The sequence below is a fragment of the Serinus canaria genome, chromosome 1A, assembly GCF_022539315.1.
Source record: "Serinus canaria isolate serCan28SL12 chromosome 1A, serCan2020, whole genome shotgun sequence".
In the NCBI taxonomy this organism is placed as follows: Eukaryota; Metazoa; Chordata; class Aves; order Passeriformes; family Fringillidae; genus Serinus; species Serinus canaria.
The window spans coordinates 45,291,609-45,309,489 of NC_066314.1; the positions used below are offsets into that span (position 1 = coordinate 45,291,609).

At 34.8% G+C, this 17,881-nt stretch overlaps 1 protein-coding gene across 1 annotated transcript in view; it reads right to left on the minus strand.

The window, feature by feature from the left end:
• Positions 1 to 17,881, minus strand: part of ANKS1B (ankyrin repeat and sterile alpha motif domain containing 1B) — a 410,803-nt gene that overhangs the window by 293,317 nt on the left and 99,605 nt on the right. Inside the window, exon 9 of the mRNA XM_050969884.1 lies at positions 15,652 to 15,792. Coding sequence (XP_050825841.1) covers positions 15,652 to 15,792 — 141 coding nt within the window. The remainder of the gene's footprint in view (positions 1 to 15,651; positions 15,793 to 17,881) is intronic.

Here is a 17,881-nt window from a genome sequence, read left to right on the forward strand (position 1 = left end):
TTATGTAAGTTTGGCAATAATTCAAGGCCTCTTGAAGGATAGGGTTAAGATGACACCAAGAGCAGCTTCACATCAAAATTATTGATGGCTTTGGTAGAGACAGATTTAAATCCCAGGTTAAACTAACAAAGAACTTGAAAATGAACACTGGTAACAGTCACCAGGGGAAAAATCATACAAATAAAACAAACAGAATAAAGAGACAAATAAATAAATAAGAAATAGAATACTAAGATGCATTTCTAATTTTAAAAAAATTAGTATGTGCTAGCAAATAATACAAAATTGGTGGTCAGCATTCAAAAAACATATCTAAATGAGGAATGAGATTGTATCTCTACCTGGTTCTGCCTTTCCACTTTCTACCTAGCCAGATTATGAGCTCTTAGTATTAATAATCTCACATATACAGACTATTAATAACTAGTTTCAGGTATTAGACATTATAAAGATTACAAGATTTTGCAAGTAGGTTTCCTGCAGCTCAAAATGTAACTTTTTTAACTTCAGCCCTTTTATTCCCTAAATTAAGTTAATAGAAAATTACACAGAGGCATCGAGGCAGCTGAAGTGAACCTGCAGGACAAGAGAAGGAATCCTTCCAACCTTGAAAAAAAGAGAATTTTTAGCCTGTCCATTTAAGTCTGCTGTAAAAAGGCAGAGGCAAAAATTTATTTACCAAAGCAATGACTGAAACAGGAGACTTCAATTTAATCCTTGTACTCCTCTAGAAACATGCATTTAAATCAGAATGCCAAAACCCTAATTATAGTACATCTGCCTAGAGAAGCCCATGAAGAAATACTGCAGCCTTAAAATTGTCACAAAACACCACAGGGAAATTTTGTTCAGTGCCTGAATTCAGCTACATTAAAAAAAATACAAAACAAAAAACAACAAAAAAAAAAAAACACTATTAAAACCACCAAACATTAGAATAGACTAGAATTAGAATAGTAGAATAGATTAGAATAGATCATTAGAAGAGATCATTCTTTGTGTCATCCAACGTTCTGTCTGTAAAGGCAGCCAACAGTGCTGACCTAGAGAACAGTGAAACCAACATGAGATTAGGTCAAGCATGCAGTAACTGCTTCTCCTTCTGCAACACCTTGTGGGTCTCACATTTCATAGTCAAAAGGTTTGTTTGGCATGTCTACCAATCCAACTTTCTAGCATTACCTTCTCAAGTTGCCTTTAGAGCACATGTCCCCTTTCATAGTTTTCATGTCCCCATTTTGTTTTTATCTATCTCACCAAGTTTGACACTGTTGTTTTATAATTTAGGTGGCAATGAAGGGTTGTTCTTTATTTATCCTCTCCATATGATGTCACAGACATATGCACTTGCCATGTCCTCTCCTTTAGGGAATGAGAAATACTAGCCTACTTACCCAGCTGTTCCAGGATTTTGACCATCCCTGTCACCCTTCATCCTCTCAGTTTTCAATGATGTGACAGGGATGACATTTTCCCAGATTTCCTCATTCAAGATGATGGCTCACCAAGCAGTCATACTGACATAATGATTTTTTTGTACTCTACTCCTTTCCTAATTGTTCTTAACATTCAATTTGATTTTCTGAATGTTATTCAACATTCTTTAATTAACATTGCATGAACATAAATGTCAGAGAAGAATAAATAAAAATGATGGGGTTACTCAGAAAATTGTTAGAATGTAAGCTACCAGCAATTAAAGTCTTCCTGATTATCTCTCTAATAAATAAAATATAATAGTATGTCCAGCAGAAGTTAAATGAGTTAGAGCCAAAAAAGGATTGGTAATACTTTAGAAAGCCAGAAATTCTATCAACCCATTAAGTGAAGATGATAAACCCCTATTAAAAAGTGCTTATGTAACAAAAAGAAAAAAGAAAATTTCTCATCCCTGGCATTGTAAAGTCTTCCAGCTATCGCAAAATGTTCTCCCTTTTGCTAATACTGAGCATTTCTAGAAATTTCTAAGATCTAAACTAATTTACCAACTTAATGTTAGCATATGCTGTAAGATTCTAACTATCAAGTGTGAAGCAAGGTGATTCTGTTCTTTTCTTGAAAGCTCTAGACCAACTGCAACAACTACAGTAATTCTACATGCCCAAGTTATTATCAACCCAATAATAAAAGATCCTAAAAATACTATTCCTTTATCTTTAGTCCTGAAATCAAAATCAGAGTCTAATTTTTGTTTTAAAAATAGAGATTATTCAATCTCAAATTTCTATTAACCCCTCCAAATTGTTGAATATGAGATATATACCTGACCACCAACATCAAGACAGAATTTAGTCTTATTTGAAATGATAACTTCACAAAAATAATGTGATGGGCTTCTAGCACATTAAAATATGTAGGGTTTTTTTTTCGTGGAAAGGATAAAAATACATACACAATAGAAGTAAAAAAAACTCCAACATTGAGAGTGAGTGAGTCACTCTAGTGGGAAATCACTAGAGAACAGCCACCCATACTGATCAATGTAAATTAGATTTTTTGTCTTGTAGAAAGAAACATAATGTGACACTGAAGGTGCAGAGCACATGACAGGGACACACTGTGGCCCTTATTCATAGGCCTGCAGCCAGCCAGGTCTCCTCTGAGCTAAGTTTAAAAGTAAAACACCTATGATACACTGTCTGAAACCTGCACAGGGGTAAGAGATTGTTAATCAGTGGGAATGAAATCGTTCCTAAAATATCTATTTTTGCCCATTGCAAAGGGTTATACACAATTGTGAAATGATGTGCCATAATATGACTAAATCTTCAAGAACTACATGATGTTGAGTTGGACCTTTTTTTTCGCACATTTTTTCTAGGTTTCTAGCTTCCCTTGCTTCTGCCTTCTATATAGTCTTGCCTTCCTTTGGAGAATCAAACTGAATGATGTATGATTAAGGGCTGAGGTATATGCAAGTTTGTGTTTGTAAGAGCTATGAATAGAATGATAGAGACTCAGGAGGCACCTAATCTGAACTGACACTCTGACAAGAAGATAGAATTTGTACTTTACAGAATTTTTTTCATTCTGTCAATATCCTTTCCCATAAAAATCAGGTCACTTGAAGCTTTATTACTTCCCTGGAACATGGGACAACCTACCAGGGTCACACATGACTCTCCTCTTAAAGTAGAAATAATCTGGGAAACACAGAAAGGAAGAATGCAATGTATCGGCCACCTTTAGAAATATCTTTTTCATTTATATAGATAGTGAAGAATAGCTATTAAATTCTGAGATACCCCTTGAGATCCACCAGGGTATTGTGCTGTCTCCTCTGGCTTGCTGAAGGCCAGAGGACCAGCACCTAGAATCCAGGTGGTTGCCCTTCTATCACAGTATGATAAATTCTGCCCAGCTGCTCCTTAGAAGAGTACTATGACATGTTACTGATGAAACTTTGGAGAATTATTATTATTATATGCTCCATCAACCCAAAGCTCCTGATTATCCTGAGAGTGAGCAATGAATATTGCATTTATCCCATGTATGTCAGAGAGTTATGGAATGGTTTGGGCTGGAAGGCACCTTTAAAGGTCATCTAGTCAAACCCCTTGCTATGGGGAGGGGTATCTTAAACTAGACCAGGCTGCTGAGAGCCCCTGACCTTGAAGGTTTCCAGGGATGGGAATCTACCTCCTCCCTGGGCAAACTATTCCAGTGATTCACCATCCTCACTGTAAAAAAAAAAATTCCTTACATCTAGTCTGAGTGTACTTGCAGACTTCTTGACATTTGTAAACAGACTGATACATAACCTTGCTGGACTGGGACACTTCACACTGAAATAATAATGATGAGTAACTGAAGGTTGCTGAGAGGAATCAAGAATTCAAGCAAGAAAGAAGTCCTGACCAGTGACTAAAGATAATTAGAACAGCTTTCTGACATGCAGCAAGGTGGAAAGGGAAATGTGTGAACCTGAATGGCATTGCACAAGTTTGCCACAATAATGTACTAAGCAAAAACAACTGAAAGTATTTCCTATGTCACAACAAGCCCACACCCCAGATGATGAAAAATTTATTTTGACTGCCTTTCCAGTCAAAGATATAAGGAATAGTACTATAATTTATGGCTAGTAAAAACACACCTATTACTAATAATTTAACCAAAGCAAGTTTCATAGTATCATACAATTAGAATAATTTTTCATGAGTCAAACTATCATAAATGTTCATTGTTATGACAGCTAGAAACACCTGAATGTGTAATTTGTCATAGAACATATAATAAGGTTCATGATATATTGCAGAATCTGGAAAATCACCAATAATCTCATTTAAAGGTAATGACACTGGAGGATCTACTGTGGTCTGCACAAAGTATTTCTAGTATGGATTTTAAGAGTAGGAACTTTTACTCTTTCAGCAAACATCTGAAATTACAGGTTTGCAGTTGTAGGAATAATACATGTACAGAGTTCACTGAAATACTTATTTCCCTTCAACACCTGAAACAGCCTTTTTAAGTTTCAGAAAGCGTTCTACAGAGCTGAGAAAAACATCAATTTTAAAAAGCGTGTTAGAGTTTTCCTGTTTAGTTAGAAATGTAAATATGATGCTTAGTTTTTCAGAAACCATTCAAAATTTAGATTTACTTTTTCAAACTTTATGTATGAAAAAAAATGAGCCTTATTTATATAACACCCCAAATATAGGTTTATTTTTCTCCTTTTCCAATGCGTAATTTCCAAAATCCATGTTTTGAATTTAATAGTTCATACAAAAACTGTACAGACATAAACCCCTGTAAACTAAAGGTTCCTACAATGCCTTACAACACAAAACTCACTAATATAGCCTAAACTATAAACGTGTGAAGACAGGGGTAAATTGTGAGCATAATGAATGCAGTGCTAACCTCAGCAGCAGAAACATGTCACTATATTTTATGCAGTGTTTTCATAATTCTAACTGGCAGATATTCAGCATTTCAAATGAAGCTAGATTGTTGTAGTCATGTTACATGCTTTCCCATGCATTCAACACTCAGGCCATGGAAAAGAGCAGATGCTTCCTCTAATAAATAACTCACTGTGACAAAGAATATACTAAAAGTGTACATAATCTGGTTTATGCAAATACTTATGGTTGTGTGTGGTGATATAGTGTAATATAATAAAAGATTCTTAGTTTAGCTGAAAAAAATACAACTATAAACTAAAAAGCAATTTTCAGTTTAAATTTCCTCCCTTTTTTTCTATTGTTTTCATGAAAGGTAGTTTAAAAAATTATGTCTTGTTTGAATTTGAAGCTGTAGGAAAATGCCTCTTTAAAATAAAGGCTATTATATTAAAAAAACCCATAAAATGAGCTTAAACCTAAGCTCCATGGAAACAATATTTCTCTGCAAGATGCTTATGCTCTAATGCCTAGGTTTTAAACATACACACAGCTCCAACTGAAGCAGCAAATATGAAAACTAACTCCTCACATTATAAGGGCAGTAACCATGGAAAATGTTAGATACTGAGAAACCTTATACTGAAGTCAATATTGGACAGCAAATGCAGAAAACAATTAATGCACTACTCTATGTTAAGCAGACTCACATTTCTCACATTTTATCGCTTAATTTCTGTCAAGTGCTGTGCCATTAAATGAAAATTGCATGTGTTGCTGTGAAGGTGAGAAGAACTGAAAGCACTTAAGTAAATCTTGAAGCAAAACACAACTGCTCTGTGAATAACAACCTTACAGCTGTAAACTGACTTGATTGGAGAGCAGATAACTTCACTAAAATGACATATTATGGGAGAAATCTTCTTTGAAAGGAGAGATTTAACACCAGAATTCAATCCATTATCTATTACAAATAACTTACACCTTTTTAAAAAATATTCTATCTCTGCACATGCATCTTTTTCTGTAGTAAATACTCTGAAAAATTTGCACAATAGAAACCAATTAATGTTATCACATACAATGAATTTGATAGATGAGACAAATAAATATTCGCTATTTTAGGAAAGGCAATCTTCCATGTTCAAAAGTTTTTGACGCTGAAGAAAGAAAAATTGAAATATGTTTGGTATAAAAGTTATTATTGCAATAGCACAAACCAAGACTCTCTTAGAAGAAATCTCTCCTACACATGCTCCCAACAGTAAAATAGAAAGAACAAGAAAATGTTTTTCAAAATACTAAAGTTATGAAGAGTTGTATTGTCAAAGCGAAAGAACTTTGTTGTGAATCATACTTTTCTTTGTTACATAACTGAAAAGTGAAATACAAAATTACCAGGAAAAAAGTTTGAGATTTTTCTTTAAAGATCCCAGCAGCATGCAAAATTTCTAAAAGCTAATACTTGCTAAATAAATAGTACCAAATAAACTTTGCAGATATTTCAGAAATGTGAAAACTAAGCCTAAGAGTAAGAGACAGTTGGAGGGAAAGTAAATTCATTCTGTAAGCTAGACTTGGTGCCTAAAAACAGTAAAACAAGTTATTCCATGGCAACAGGGGAAATATGCACATTAGCACTAAACACAAGTTAAGAGGTTATTGCCTGTATCTCCTATATTCCTAAATAACCCAGTAATTTTCTATTTCATACCATAGAATGGTTCTGAATGGGAACCTATGAACTCTGCTGTTTCCTGGCCAAAAGTGTGCCAAAGCCCACTCACATTCATAACATGGATTTTAGTTCAATGGATACAAAAAGCTCCACTGCTCAGTGCTATCTCCTCATACTGCCTATAATCTTGGCAATTTTATGAGGGCTGATGTGACCATGTTGAATTTCAGCAGGTAAGATGGCGATGTCTGTGGTATGACAATCATTCATTGCAAATTCTCAGCCCTAGATATTGTGAAATGGAAACAGAATGTAAAGATTACATAAAACAAAATTAATAAAGATTATAAGGGAACCTAAATCACATTTTCAATAACATGTGAACTTAAAAATTTTTCTATAGGTTCACTGCAAGATTCCAGTTTGGAACAGTGACCACTCTGCCTATTTAACAAGAATTAAGGGGTCTTGCTGCAGGTTTGCAGTCATACTAGCTGTAATGAATACTTTTATTACAGGTAATCTCTGTTAATGTTGTTAATTCCTTCATATGTAAAGAAACTGCTATGTCAGAGTTTCCCAGAACCAAGATGGTAAAAAGTCCTCAGAAAAGAACTTTTTCCCTAATGATTCTATTGCTCGAGGTTCTGATTCAATTATTCTCTTATATTTCATCAAATAATAACTCATCTTCAAAATAGCAATGTAAATGCTAGAAGTTAAACACTCAAGTAATTTGCAAACTCAAGATCCTTTCAAATTTTCATTATTGAGAAAACAGTGTTGTTAAATAAAAGAAATTTCCTACTCGGAATGTCTGGATGTCACAAGAAACCACCTAAAGCCAGACAACAGGAAACCCCTGGCAATGGGTCTTTCTTCCTGGGTCAAAAAATTACATTCTAGCCACTAAAAATCCAAACTGTGGAGTGTGAGGAGTTCTTCTTTGAACTTACAGTCCTGATGAGAAATAACTGTGGGAGAAAGATGTTTAGATTGCTATCCTTGAGAGGCACCTCATAAATTGCTCAGGAACCTTCCAATAGAACATTATTGCATTCAAAAGAGATTGTAAAAAAAATACACTCAGACTGTCCACGTTGGAAGTGGGAAGAAAGGACTGAAGCAAAACCTTCTGCTTTGTCAGCTGTGTACCCTAAGTGCCCTGGTGTTTAATTTGCACATAAATTCAGCTCACAAACTAGGCATGTGGTTAAAACATCCCTAAATTCATATCTCACACTGGCTGGCTCACAGTGGCTTCCTGTTCAACAGTAAAAAGCAACCAGTCAAATACCTTCAGAGATGTTGACACATTCTTAATGATACACGGAGCAAGAATATCCAGATGGGTTTCTGAAGGAATGTTCTGCTGTCAATATTTATTTGTCACAAATGCAGTTCACTAAAAAAACCTTTATGTGTATATATAACTGCTGTCTGTATGTAGTATTGCTAATCATAAAAGCTAATAAGGGACAAACCTTTTAGTTTGCAAGCACTTAGACTGTTGGGCTAAAACATTGTCTGAGAATTATACACTCAATTTTGTTAAATTCAAAATTAGGTAGCTATAAATAAGATTTAGCATTGCCTAAAGATTTTATTTTCTCTCTTTTTCTTCACAGTATAAAATATTGTGAAACAAAAACTAGGATGTTAAAAATTATAGCACCTCCAAAAATAACACAGTTGGCATGATACTGTCAATTTATTAATTTACCTCAATGTCTTCACACTTACACCTTTTATCTCCTAAAATTGCAAAATGCCTAGTGGACTGTTTGGGTTATACAAAGACATATTTATAACAAGTATTTTCAAAAAAAGCTATCTCCCCCTTTCACCAAAGGAGCACAGCTATTCTCCATACTATTAGGAGCATTACTGTGACTTCCTTTTTTCATAGTAGATTTTATGAAACAAACTGCTTATTGCTTCTGGAAAGTGAATAGAACATCTACATTCTACAGCAATATATATGATTAACATTCTAGGTAAAAAACCATGAAATATGAGATTGCTGTTTTCTAGCTGAACTGCCTTTTTGAGTGACCTTAAAGTAAAAAGAAGTATTTCACTATAATTGGTAGATCACATTTTCTATCCAAAGTAAATCCAAAATACTTTTTCATGAAAACATGAGACAATGTAGTCTTATATATTTCCCTTTGATATCTTAAATACAGACTCCCCCAAATTGAGTTTCATTTCTTTTACATCCAGTTCATGAGTTCTTCTCAATTACAGGCTGCTAGCAGTGAAACAAATCATAACAATCAGTTTGGGATTTTAATAAACTGTAAGTCTTAGACTAGTTTTGAATTTTGATGAAAATATAAGGTATCTCTCTATAAAGCTCCATTTGCATGGAAACCCAAGTGGGGTTGAGACAATAATGCTTATACTTAAGAAATTCATTGATTCAGGATCTATCCCATTTTTAGACTCAGTATAATGGACACCAGCATTCAAGGTTTTCAGTAAAATAAAACCACGAGACATGACTTTAAACCCAAGCCATGCATTTCCTTTTGCACAGCAAGAGAGGATTCACAGTTAGATGGTACAGAGTTGTTCTTTTTAAAAGTCCAGCTGTCAGTCAGGTCTTTTCTTCAGAAAGAAATAAGGTCTATAAATTTTACAGACTTCTCATGGACTCACTCTACAAAGACATGATTTTCTGTACTATGAAAACTGAAGTAAGAAAACATATCCCTCCCAGTTCCAGTATTAGCTTAGTTCTCAGATGTATTTTTAACATAATTAAAAACAAACAAACAAAAAATAGAACATAGGTTTTTATGCTCAAAAACAGTCCCAAAATGTCAAGTGTCTTTGAACAGCCCTTCACAGAAATACAACCTGACACAAAGCTTGACTGCATGGCTAATCAGTGTAGCAAATCCATGTCACAATCACCATGTCCAGATATCCCCACTCAACAGATATATTAACTCCAGACAATTCAACATCAGCACTTGTGTGCATAAACTCTTCCTCCTGTTACTATAGTAGGAGCAACAAATACAATATATCTATGATGGCTTTTCCCCCCAGGAAACATCAAGACTGAATAAATAGTAGCCCAATTCAGTCAGAACCAGAAGATCAACATAAGTTTTCAGGTTTTAATATACTGCTTTACTATTTCTGTTATGAAGCTGTTAAAGTCCAATCACTAAGTTTTTAACATGAAGTTAGAATTTCTTTCATGTACAAAACTAACTGCCATGTGCTACTTCTATCTATTCACTGGGCAATTCAAATTGATTTTTTTCCATTTTCCCATAATTGGAGAGGCAGCACGGAAAGCAAAGACATTCCATGAAAGTGTGTCTTCTGGTTACCACTAAATTTTAAACCATAGATGTAGTTATACTATGTAAGATCCTCACAGATTACCATTGTGACATGTTTCAGCCAGGTATGTGACAGTGTTCAATTCAACAGTAGTTTCAACATGAATTTGAGTACCATTATTAGGAAATAAGTTTAATCTCGTAAACCACTACAGTCAGCAATATTTCAGATTATTTCTGACATACATCAAATAGTTCCAGTACATTTTGACACCTCTCTCCTTTCTTTCTCATCCTGTTTAATTTTGCTGTTTCATGATCACACCAAGAGATAACACATCCCAACAGTGACCAGATTTACACAGTGCTGAACAGGGATAGCCAAATTTTCAAAACCAGTCATTTACAAACTGCAGAAGCAGTCCTAAACTTTTAAAGAAATAATCTCATCTGAGGTCACATAGCCTTACAGAAGATTACAGAACATAGGTGTTAGCAATTATATGAAAGAGATCTCTGGAAGTCATCTTGTCCAAACTTGCAGTTGAAGCAGAGCTTAGGAGCTTGATCAGTCAATTCTGAAAATACCCAAGGATCATAACTTCTCTGGTTGTACTACCCACCTGTGTAGGGGGGTCTATTTTACACAACTAGCACATAAAAAGCCATTTGCAAGAAGACACAAAAAATTTACATGGGTGACTCCAAATTTACTGGAAATTCAAAAGCTACATATGCAATACATACCATATGCAAGAATGAAACGTTCAGCTTCATTCCTTCAAACACAACCAGAAAATGTAGCAAAGCACTAAAATAAAACACAATGTTTTCAATATACTTATTTTCTATCACCATTCAGCAGGGTATAATCATCACCTGCTGGTTCTTTCTAGGCAGAATGCATATTGCACTTTTCGGTAGCTGCTTCAGTGTGTGGGTGGTGTGTTCCTGAAGTTACTAATAAGACTTTAAGCTTACTGCAACACTGCAAATCAAGAATTTAACAGAAATATTTTTTATGAGTAGTAGAGCTTTACATGTTAATTTTACATTTAAGTAAAATTATAATTGATTCCACTAAATTAGGAAGAAAAAAATATTTTTCAGAAAAGGTTAGAAACTATAGGAAAGTATTACAGATCATATAATAATCTTACTCTGGCTATCCATACTTATAATAATAATATAATAATCTTACTCTGGCTATCCTAAAATATACCTGAGGAGGGCCTCAGGTATATTTTAGGTCAAAGCTTTCTCCACTTTGTCTATATCACCACTAAACAAGGAGACAGGTTTCCTCCCCTAAAACATAGAAATTAGATAATGCCACAAGAATTTCTGTTTCTAATTTTGGACAACTTCAGCACTAAGAAAGATCAGCCAAATCTGCTTCTTTACCAGTCTAGTTTGAAATGTGCTTCCACTGAATGCACTGAAAGGTAAAGTTATTAACGGATTGAAAAACCAAGCTGAAGCACTTAAGCCATTATTGTTTAATTAAAAACCTGTTCTTTGTTTTTGTCTGTTTTGATTTAGATAGAAAGAAGAAACACTTTCTCTTTTATATTACCTCCCCTGCATCGTAGCAGTTCAACAATTACTTGAACATTTGCATTGAGCTAAAAATCTAAGAAAATTTTCGAGGCAACTGAAAATAGGAGTTCAAACTAAAAGAATATGTTAAAATGAAAACAAATAATGCCAAATAAAATTCCCAATATTAAAATTCCCCAGAAAGAGACAACATAGAGCCATGTTGCCTCTTTCCAGAGAGCATTAGTACAGAGGGCTTTTTAGGAGCAGATTTGATCTCCATGTGAAAACTGAGCTAGCTCCTTACTTAATTATTCCATTCATTTCTCATGTATCCTGAGCTGACTTTGAAAATTTAAAAATAATTGCAACAGAATAATTTTCAATATCATGCTTTCTACAGAACAGCCTTAACTAGCTTCTACAATACAAACGGTATACAAAATCTCTTCCCATTAAATATTACTTTTTAAAATTTACAATAAGAAGTACAGGCAGACAAAATGATCTTCTGGAAGGCAGACATGAAATACATAACCCTATTAAAAGATGCATCAAACTCCAAACTTTAAATATTCCCAGCATAGCCTGTATTGATGAAGAAACTATTGCATACAGTTCTCATCTAAAATAATAGTTAGGAGTCCACTTTTTCTTCCCTCCGTCTAAATAAAAGGCATTGTGGGGGGAACGTCTCTCTTCCACAGGAGAACACATGATAAATTTGCTGGAGTTCCTGCCTCTAGGAATCCTAGAGTTATGTAGCAGAATGTTGATCAGTCTTAAAGGAAAATGTCAAGGTCTCCCAGAAGTTCATTCCCTCTTAAAAGATGAAAATTTGACACTAAGCTAGAAACATAGCATTTAAATATCTAAGTAAATTTTCCATATATTTTTTGTGAAGAGCCATGCTTCCCAGCAACTGGCAACATGAAGATTTATACTTAGGGCTTTTGAATCAAAGTTCAAATTTTCCATAGCAACTGCACTGCTCTCTTTACAGACATTGTTTTCATTTTGTAATAGAGGTGTAACAAATGAGGCGTTCCTGGCTGTCATCATGTCAAACACACAGAATAACTGTCAGGATTTTTAAGCTGTACACACAACACAATTTAAGTCACAGTTCAGTCAAGCTGACCCAGCAGCATCCTAAATGGGACAGAGCTAAACCTGCCTTATCTCACAATTACTTTATATCATAATTAGAAAAATATGCTGGCATGGCTGTCAAGATTAAGGTGTGTGAACTGCTTGCTTTAAACTGATAAAACTGGAGGGATCATATAGAGCTCTGCAGCACACATCTCTCTGACATTGCAGACTGCCCTCTATTTATCTCTGTACATCAGGCCCTGTTTGCCTCTTAGCAGAGAAATATTCAAAGTATGCTATACATGAAAAAGAAAATGGAATTATATACATATATTCAGAGTATGCTGCTCTATTCTCAAGAAAATGTGAATATTTATGTGGGTACTGAATTTTTGCCCTAAACCAAAGATTAACTCCAGAACAAAGCAACAGCCCAAATTAACCTTAAATCATAACCAACAAATGGAATACACTCTCTGCTAAAATAAGAAGACATGTCTCAATTCCAGTCTCCAAAAATCCAGCTGCATATTCTAAACCCCTGAAATTTTTACAAGGCACAAAGATTTTTCCATAAAGCTCTTCCAGCACTTCACCAATTCTGAGACTGTAAAAGAGAGTTGATTGTTCTGAGAACACCTGTATTACTGCTATGCTAGGTCTTAAATAACATTTCATGCAGAACTTTCTACAGTAGCCCTCTCTAAAATGACAGTTCCCAGCACAGCAGAGACAGCAATAACACACTGCATGCCAGAAGTACCTCCAGACAAGCTTTTTTTCCCTAACTGCAAAAAAGAAATCAAGTATGACAAGGAGATTACTGCCCTCTCCTTTGGCATACTGAAAAATGTTAGCTCATTAGGTCATAGATGGACATTTTCATAAGCTCACCTAAAAGTCAATTTCATGTTATCATTGTGCCTCTGACTGTGTATACAAATCAAGAATCAATCTTTATGTTTGTTCACCTTCGATGTGCAAACACATTTATATGATTGTAAAATCTATTTTTAAATAAAGAAGTGTAAAAATGAACTTGTTTGAGTCCAAGAGTAACTGATAGAGCCTTTTCCCTATTTTTGGATCTTTAGGAGAGTATAAATTTTAAGACACCATGTCAAATACCCCTATCTCACTGCTCCTTCATGATGAAGTCTGTCCTTTCTGATATGTTAGTGTACTGACATGAGTATCACAAACATATTTTTGTACTTCTACCTAAAAAATGCTATTGCACACAATATATAATTTGTTAGACCAATTCCAGATACTGTTCTTAATCCAGAAACTTACACATATACTTTGTGTTTTCAATCCCTTGGAACAAGATGTTCTCTGCTGCATTCTGAAGTAAATGTGAAAGATCCAAGAGATCAGCTAACAGCCTGAAAGACTGCATGCACTGATGGCAACAATTTATAAAAACCAAAGTCACTGGCTTTTAGTTTGGAGGCTTTTCACTACCTAATTTCTTTCCTTTCTCCCATTAAAAGAAATCAACAAAAGACCAAAACCATCACTGTCATGAATTTTCATGGATAGAAGCAATCTAGAAAGGCAATCTGTCATATCATAAATGAAAGCACAATAAATATACTCTTTGTTGTACTTATAATTAAGAATCTTATTGGTCTCAGGGCAAGAAGCATGAGATATCATAAGTTTGAGCTTAAAATTTAGGTACAATGAATAACACTAATTCAGGAATCACTATCTTAAAACAGACATCATAGTTGAAATGAATCTCCCTTTACAAATAGGAAAGATATACCAACCAGCCAAACAACCACACTTGATTACACTTTTCAAAGGCATCCCTCAATTTTATAGCACCCTTTATGTATACCTTACCAAAAGAAAAAACAAGAAAAACAAAAAATATTTTCTAAAATTAGGAAATAAAAACAGCATGTATGTTCATCATAGGCAAGTTTAACAATAATTAAACCACAGGTGATATTTCAATAAGAAAAGTTCCATTTAAGAAATATGTTTTGAAACAAATCCTTGAAAACGAGGAATTAGTAACTAGTACCCCCATTGTAAATCAGGATGATTCCGACAATGCCCCACTTTGCCAAATGTCTAAAATGATGGATAGTATGAAGTAGGAAACAGCTACTGAAAGGGGAAAGGAACAGAAAGGCTCCTTATCAAGAGACAGGGCAGTGCTCATTGTTATTCAAGCACATGAGCTGCCATATCCTGTTTCCATTGACTGCAGGGAAGGCTTCAGCATTGACTTCAAACAGGTGCAAGTCCACGAGACTTAAAGGGAATAAAACGTACAGTCACGGTATGAAAGCAACAGTGTATGAATTGTGGGGAGACAGGATATGGAATTCCAATGTGGTACACAAGAATCTGACAAGGCTATTTAAATGCAGTGCCAAGTTAGGATGCAACTGAAAAAAACCAGACATTTCTAAACAGAAATTTGGCAGGTCTTCATTCAATGCTACAAAAAAAAAAATGCTACACAAACGAGAGTGCTAATTTATGGTGGGGGAGAGAGAACAAGGGAGACCCAGAAGCAGCAATAAGCATCATCCTGTGCTGGAGCAATACAATATCACTTGTTCAGGACACAGCTGCTGGAATGCTTTGGTAGATACTGTAGACTGGTCTGCTCCAAGAGTTGCTGGGACTTCGACTGAAATACATTACCCACTTCTATTTATTCTCTTCTGTATTATGATGAGCATTTGAAAACATTTGGGGATTTTTTCTTTAACTTACATAATCTTCAAAAAGGAGTCTTAGGCTATATTCTTACATCAGTTGAGTTATGCATGATGTCCTCAATTAATTCTATAAAGAAAGTAGCTGAGATGTCATTATATTAATTAGAAGCTGGTCAAAAATAGAGTACTTATCCCAAAGGAAGCTATGCAACTTCAAAATTTGTTTCCAGATGGAAAAGAAAGCTATCCAACAGAGCAACTGTCTAAAATAGGGGTAGTAAACATCAGTCTCCATATTAAACTGTTATGAATAATTATTATAGCAGGATGACTGAACCTTCAACATTTAATTTTGGAAGCAGCTTTTGACATTAAAATGAAGAGTGAAAGTACCAATTTTGAAGGGAATTGGGCAAGACTATAAATAACTCTAAGGGTTAAGGCAGAGATGAAACATCTCTTCCATAGTTACTAAGTTTTATGATGAAAAGGGAATCACATACCTGTGCAAGCATGGGAAATCCGAGGTTCCTGCATCCATTACAAGGTGTGAGTGCCTCCCATAAACCAGAAGGTCCACAAGTATTTTCAGCTGCATCATCATCTTCTTCCTCCCTTGGTGATAAACGCATTGAAGAAGGCCTCTGTGCATAAAGAAACAATACTTTCAAATTAAACACAATGATGTATATTGTAAAGAATCTTTTTATCTTATGAACTTAAGAGTGTCCCATTCATAAATACCAAAAGATAAACTGCAATTTTAATCCAAAGTACCTACTCAAGTGTTAAACTTGTATGAGAATAATACTTTCTAAGGAAGGTGCATATTGAGCTATCTGTGATTATACTTTAAAATTGAGTGAACATATTAATACACATAGAAAATATTTATTGTCTTTATTATCAAGAAATTGGCAAATTCTACTTCATTTTACTCTAAAATTTGCTGTAATATCATTAGGTTTAGGATACTCCACAAATAATAAAAACTAACATTTGCCTGGACGGGTCCAAGATTTTTGCAGACAGAAACTACTAAATCAATCAAAAGATGAGGTTTCAGGTTTTGCATTATATTTATCAGTAATAAATGTGTTATCTTGTTTTTTAGGCAAAATATGTATTTAAAAATGACCTGTATTATTTTGCTTTATAGTCTGGAAGGGATGAAAAGTATCAGGAATAATCACTGACTCATGAACACTGTGGCTTACATATTGATCTGAGTGATAAGGGAAACATGCTGATTTTTGCTTAAACCGGTATCCTAATTTTCTATGACAGACAGAAATAGGAACAGCGGTCAGTTCCCATATATTTATGTTATTTTGCTACACAGGACAATCCCAACTGAATTGCAGTGGCAATTTTTACTAATCTTAGGAGAAGAAGGAGGAAAGTTAACCCAGTAAAGAATGATTTTTAAAATCTCATATCAACAAAAATTGTTTCAAGTAAAAAAAAAAAAGAACCAAAACAACAAAAACAACCAAAAAGTAATTTTCATACACTAATTCTTTGTCCCTATTTAAACTGGTATATGAAATAGCTGTTCTAGCCTGCTTCAAATTTGCTTCAGCAATCTGCCTGATATTCAGATACTAAATGCTGGGTTTAGGACCACTTCTTTCAGGAGTGGCTGGACCAGAATAGCACTGTTTGAGACAATGGCTGATCACAGCTGTCAATCCGATGGTAACACTAACTCTAAAGTTATGCTGCTATGGGGTCCATGTAAAAATCATCTTAAAAACCCCAACCCCCAACAGAAGGGGGGAGATGATTGGCAGATGATTTTAGCCAACAGAATAAAGAAATGCATGGAGTCTGCTGCAAGGAAGGGAACAGAGAAGTGAAAGAAAAGTAGGGAGGAAAAGCAGAGAAACAGCAGCAGCTCTAAAGATGGAAACTGCAAGACAAGCAAAGGCACTGCACAGACAGGCACTAACTCAAACTGTGTAACATCTAAGGATCACTCAACTCTTGACTTTTGTGCTAACTTCTTAACACAAAAGTTGTTGGTATACCATGAATTTAAGCAGGGAAAATATTTAGAAATTCTATCTCAACTGATGCATCAAAGATGATAAACACAATATACCCCACTCCATTATTCTAACTAACTCCCTTGGTTAGAAAACAGTTGTTCCCTTGTTGCAGACTTCATGAATCTATCTGTATCTTGTAAAGCTAGTTGGATTTATTTACTTTTTATTTTAGAAGTCAATTTCTAAAACATTCTTAGCATGGTATTTCATTAGGTTATTTTGACACTCTAGTACTACCACAGAATATGTTGCCATGGCAACCAATATTCTCACACTGATTATTAAAAGCGTCGGGTTAATTCTGCAGAGTGTAGGTCGTGAAAGACTATTATTGCTAGGTATTTGCATAGACAAAGGAAGCAGACTAGAGGTCTTTCCCCTCTATTTATGACACCATCTTCCATGGTGGCTGCCCTACACTTGTATTTTAAATCCCAGAATTGCTGTACCAGAGAATAAAGCATTTCTTGCCCCCTGGAGTAAAAAGCAAAGAACTGCAGCAGTGCTCAGCACAGGAAAGCAGGTAACACACATTAGCTGTAACCTTACAAGCCAATGGAAGTGAATAAATACAAAAATCATATAAAAATGTCAGTGCACCCTGTAAAGGTACAAAACACACACACACATAAGTGAGAAATTTTCAACACAACTAAAGGAAGATGAATTACAACAAAGTCAC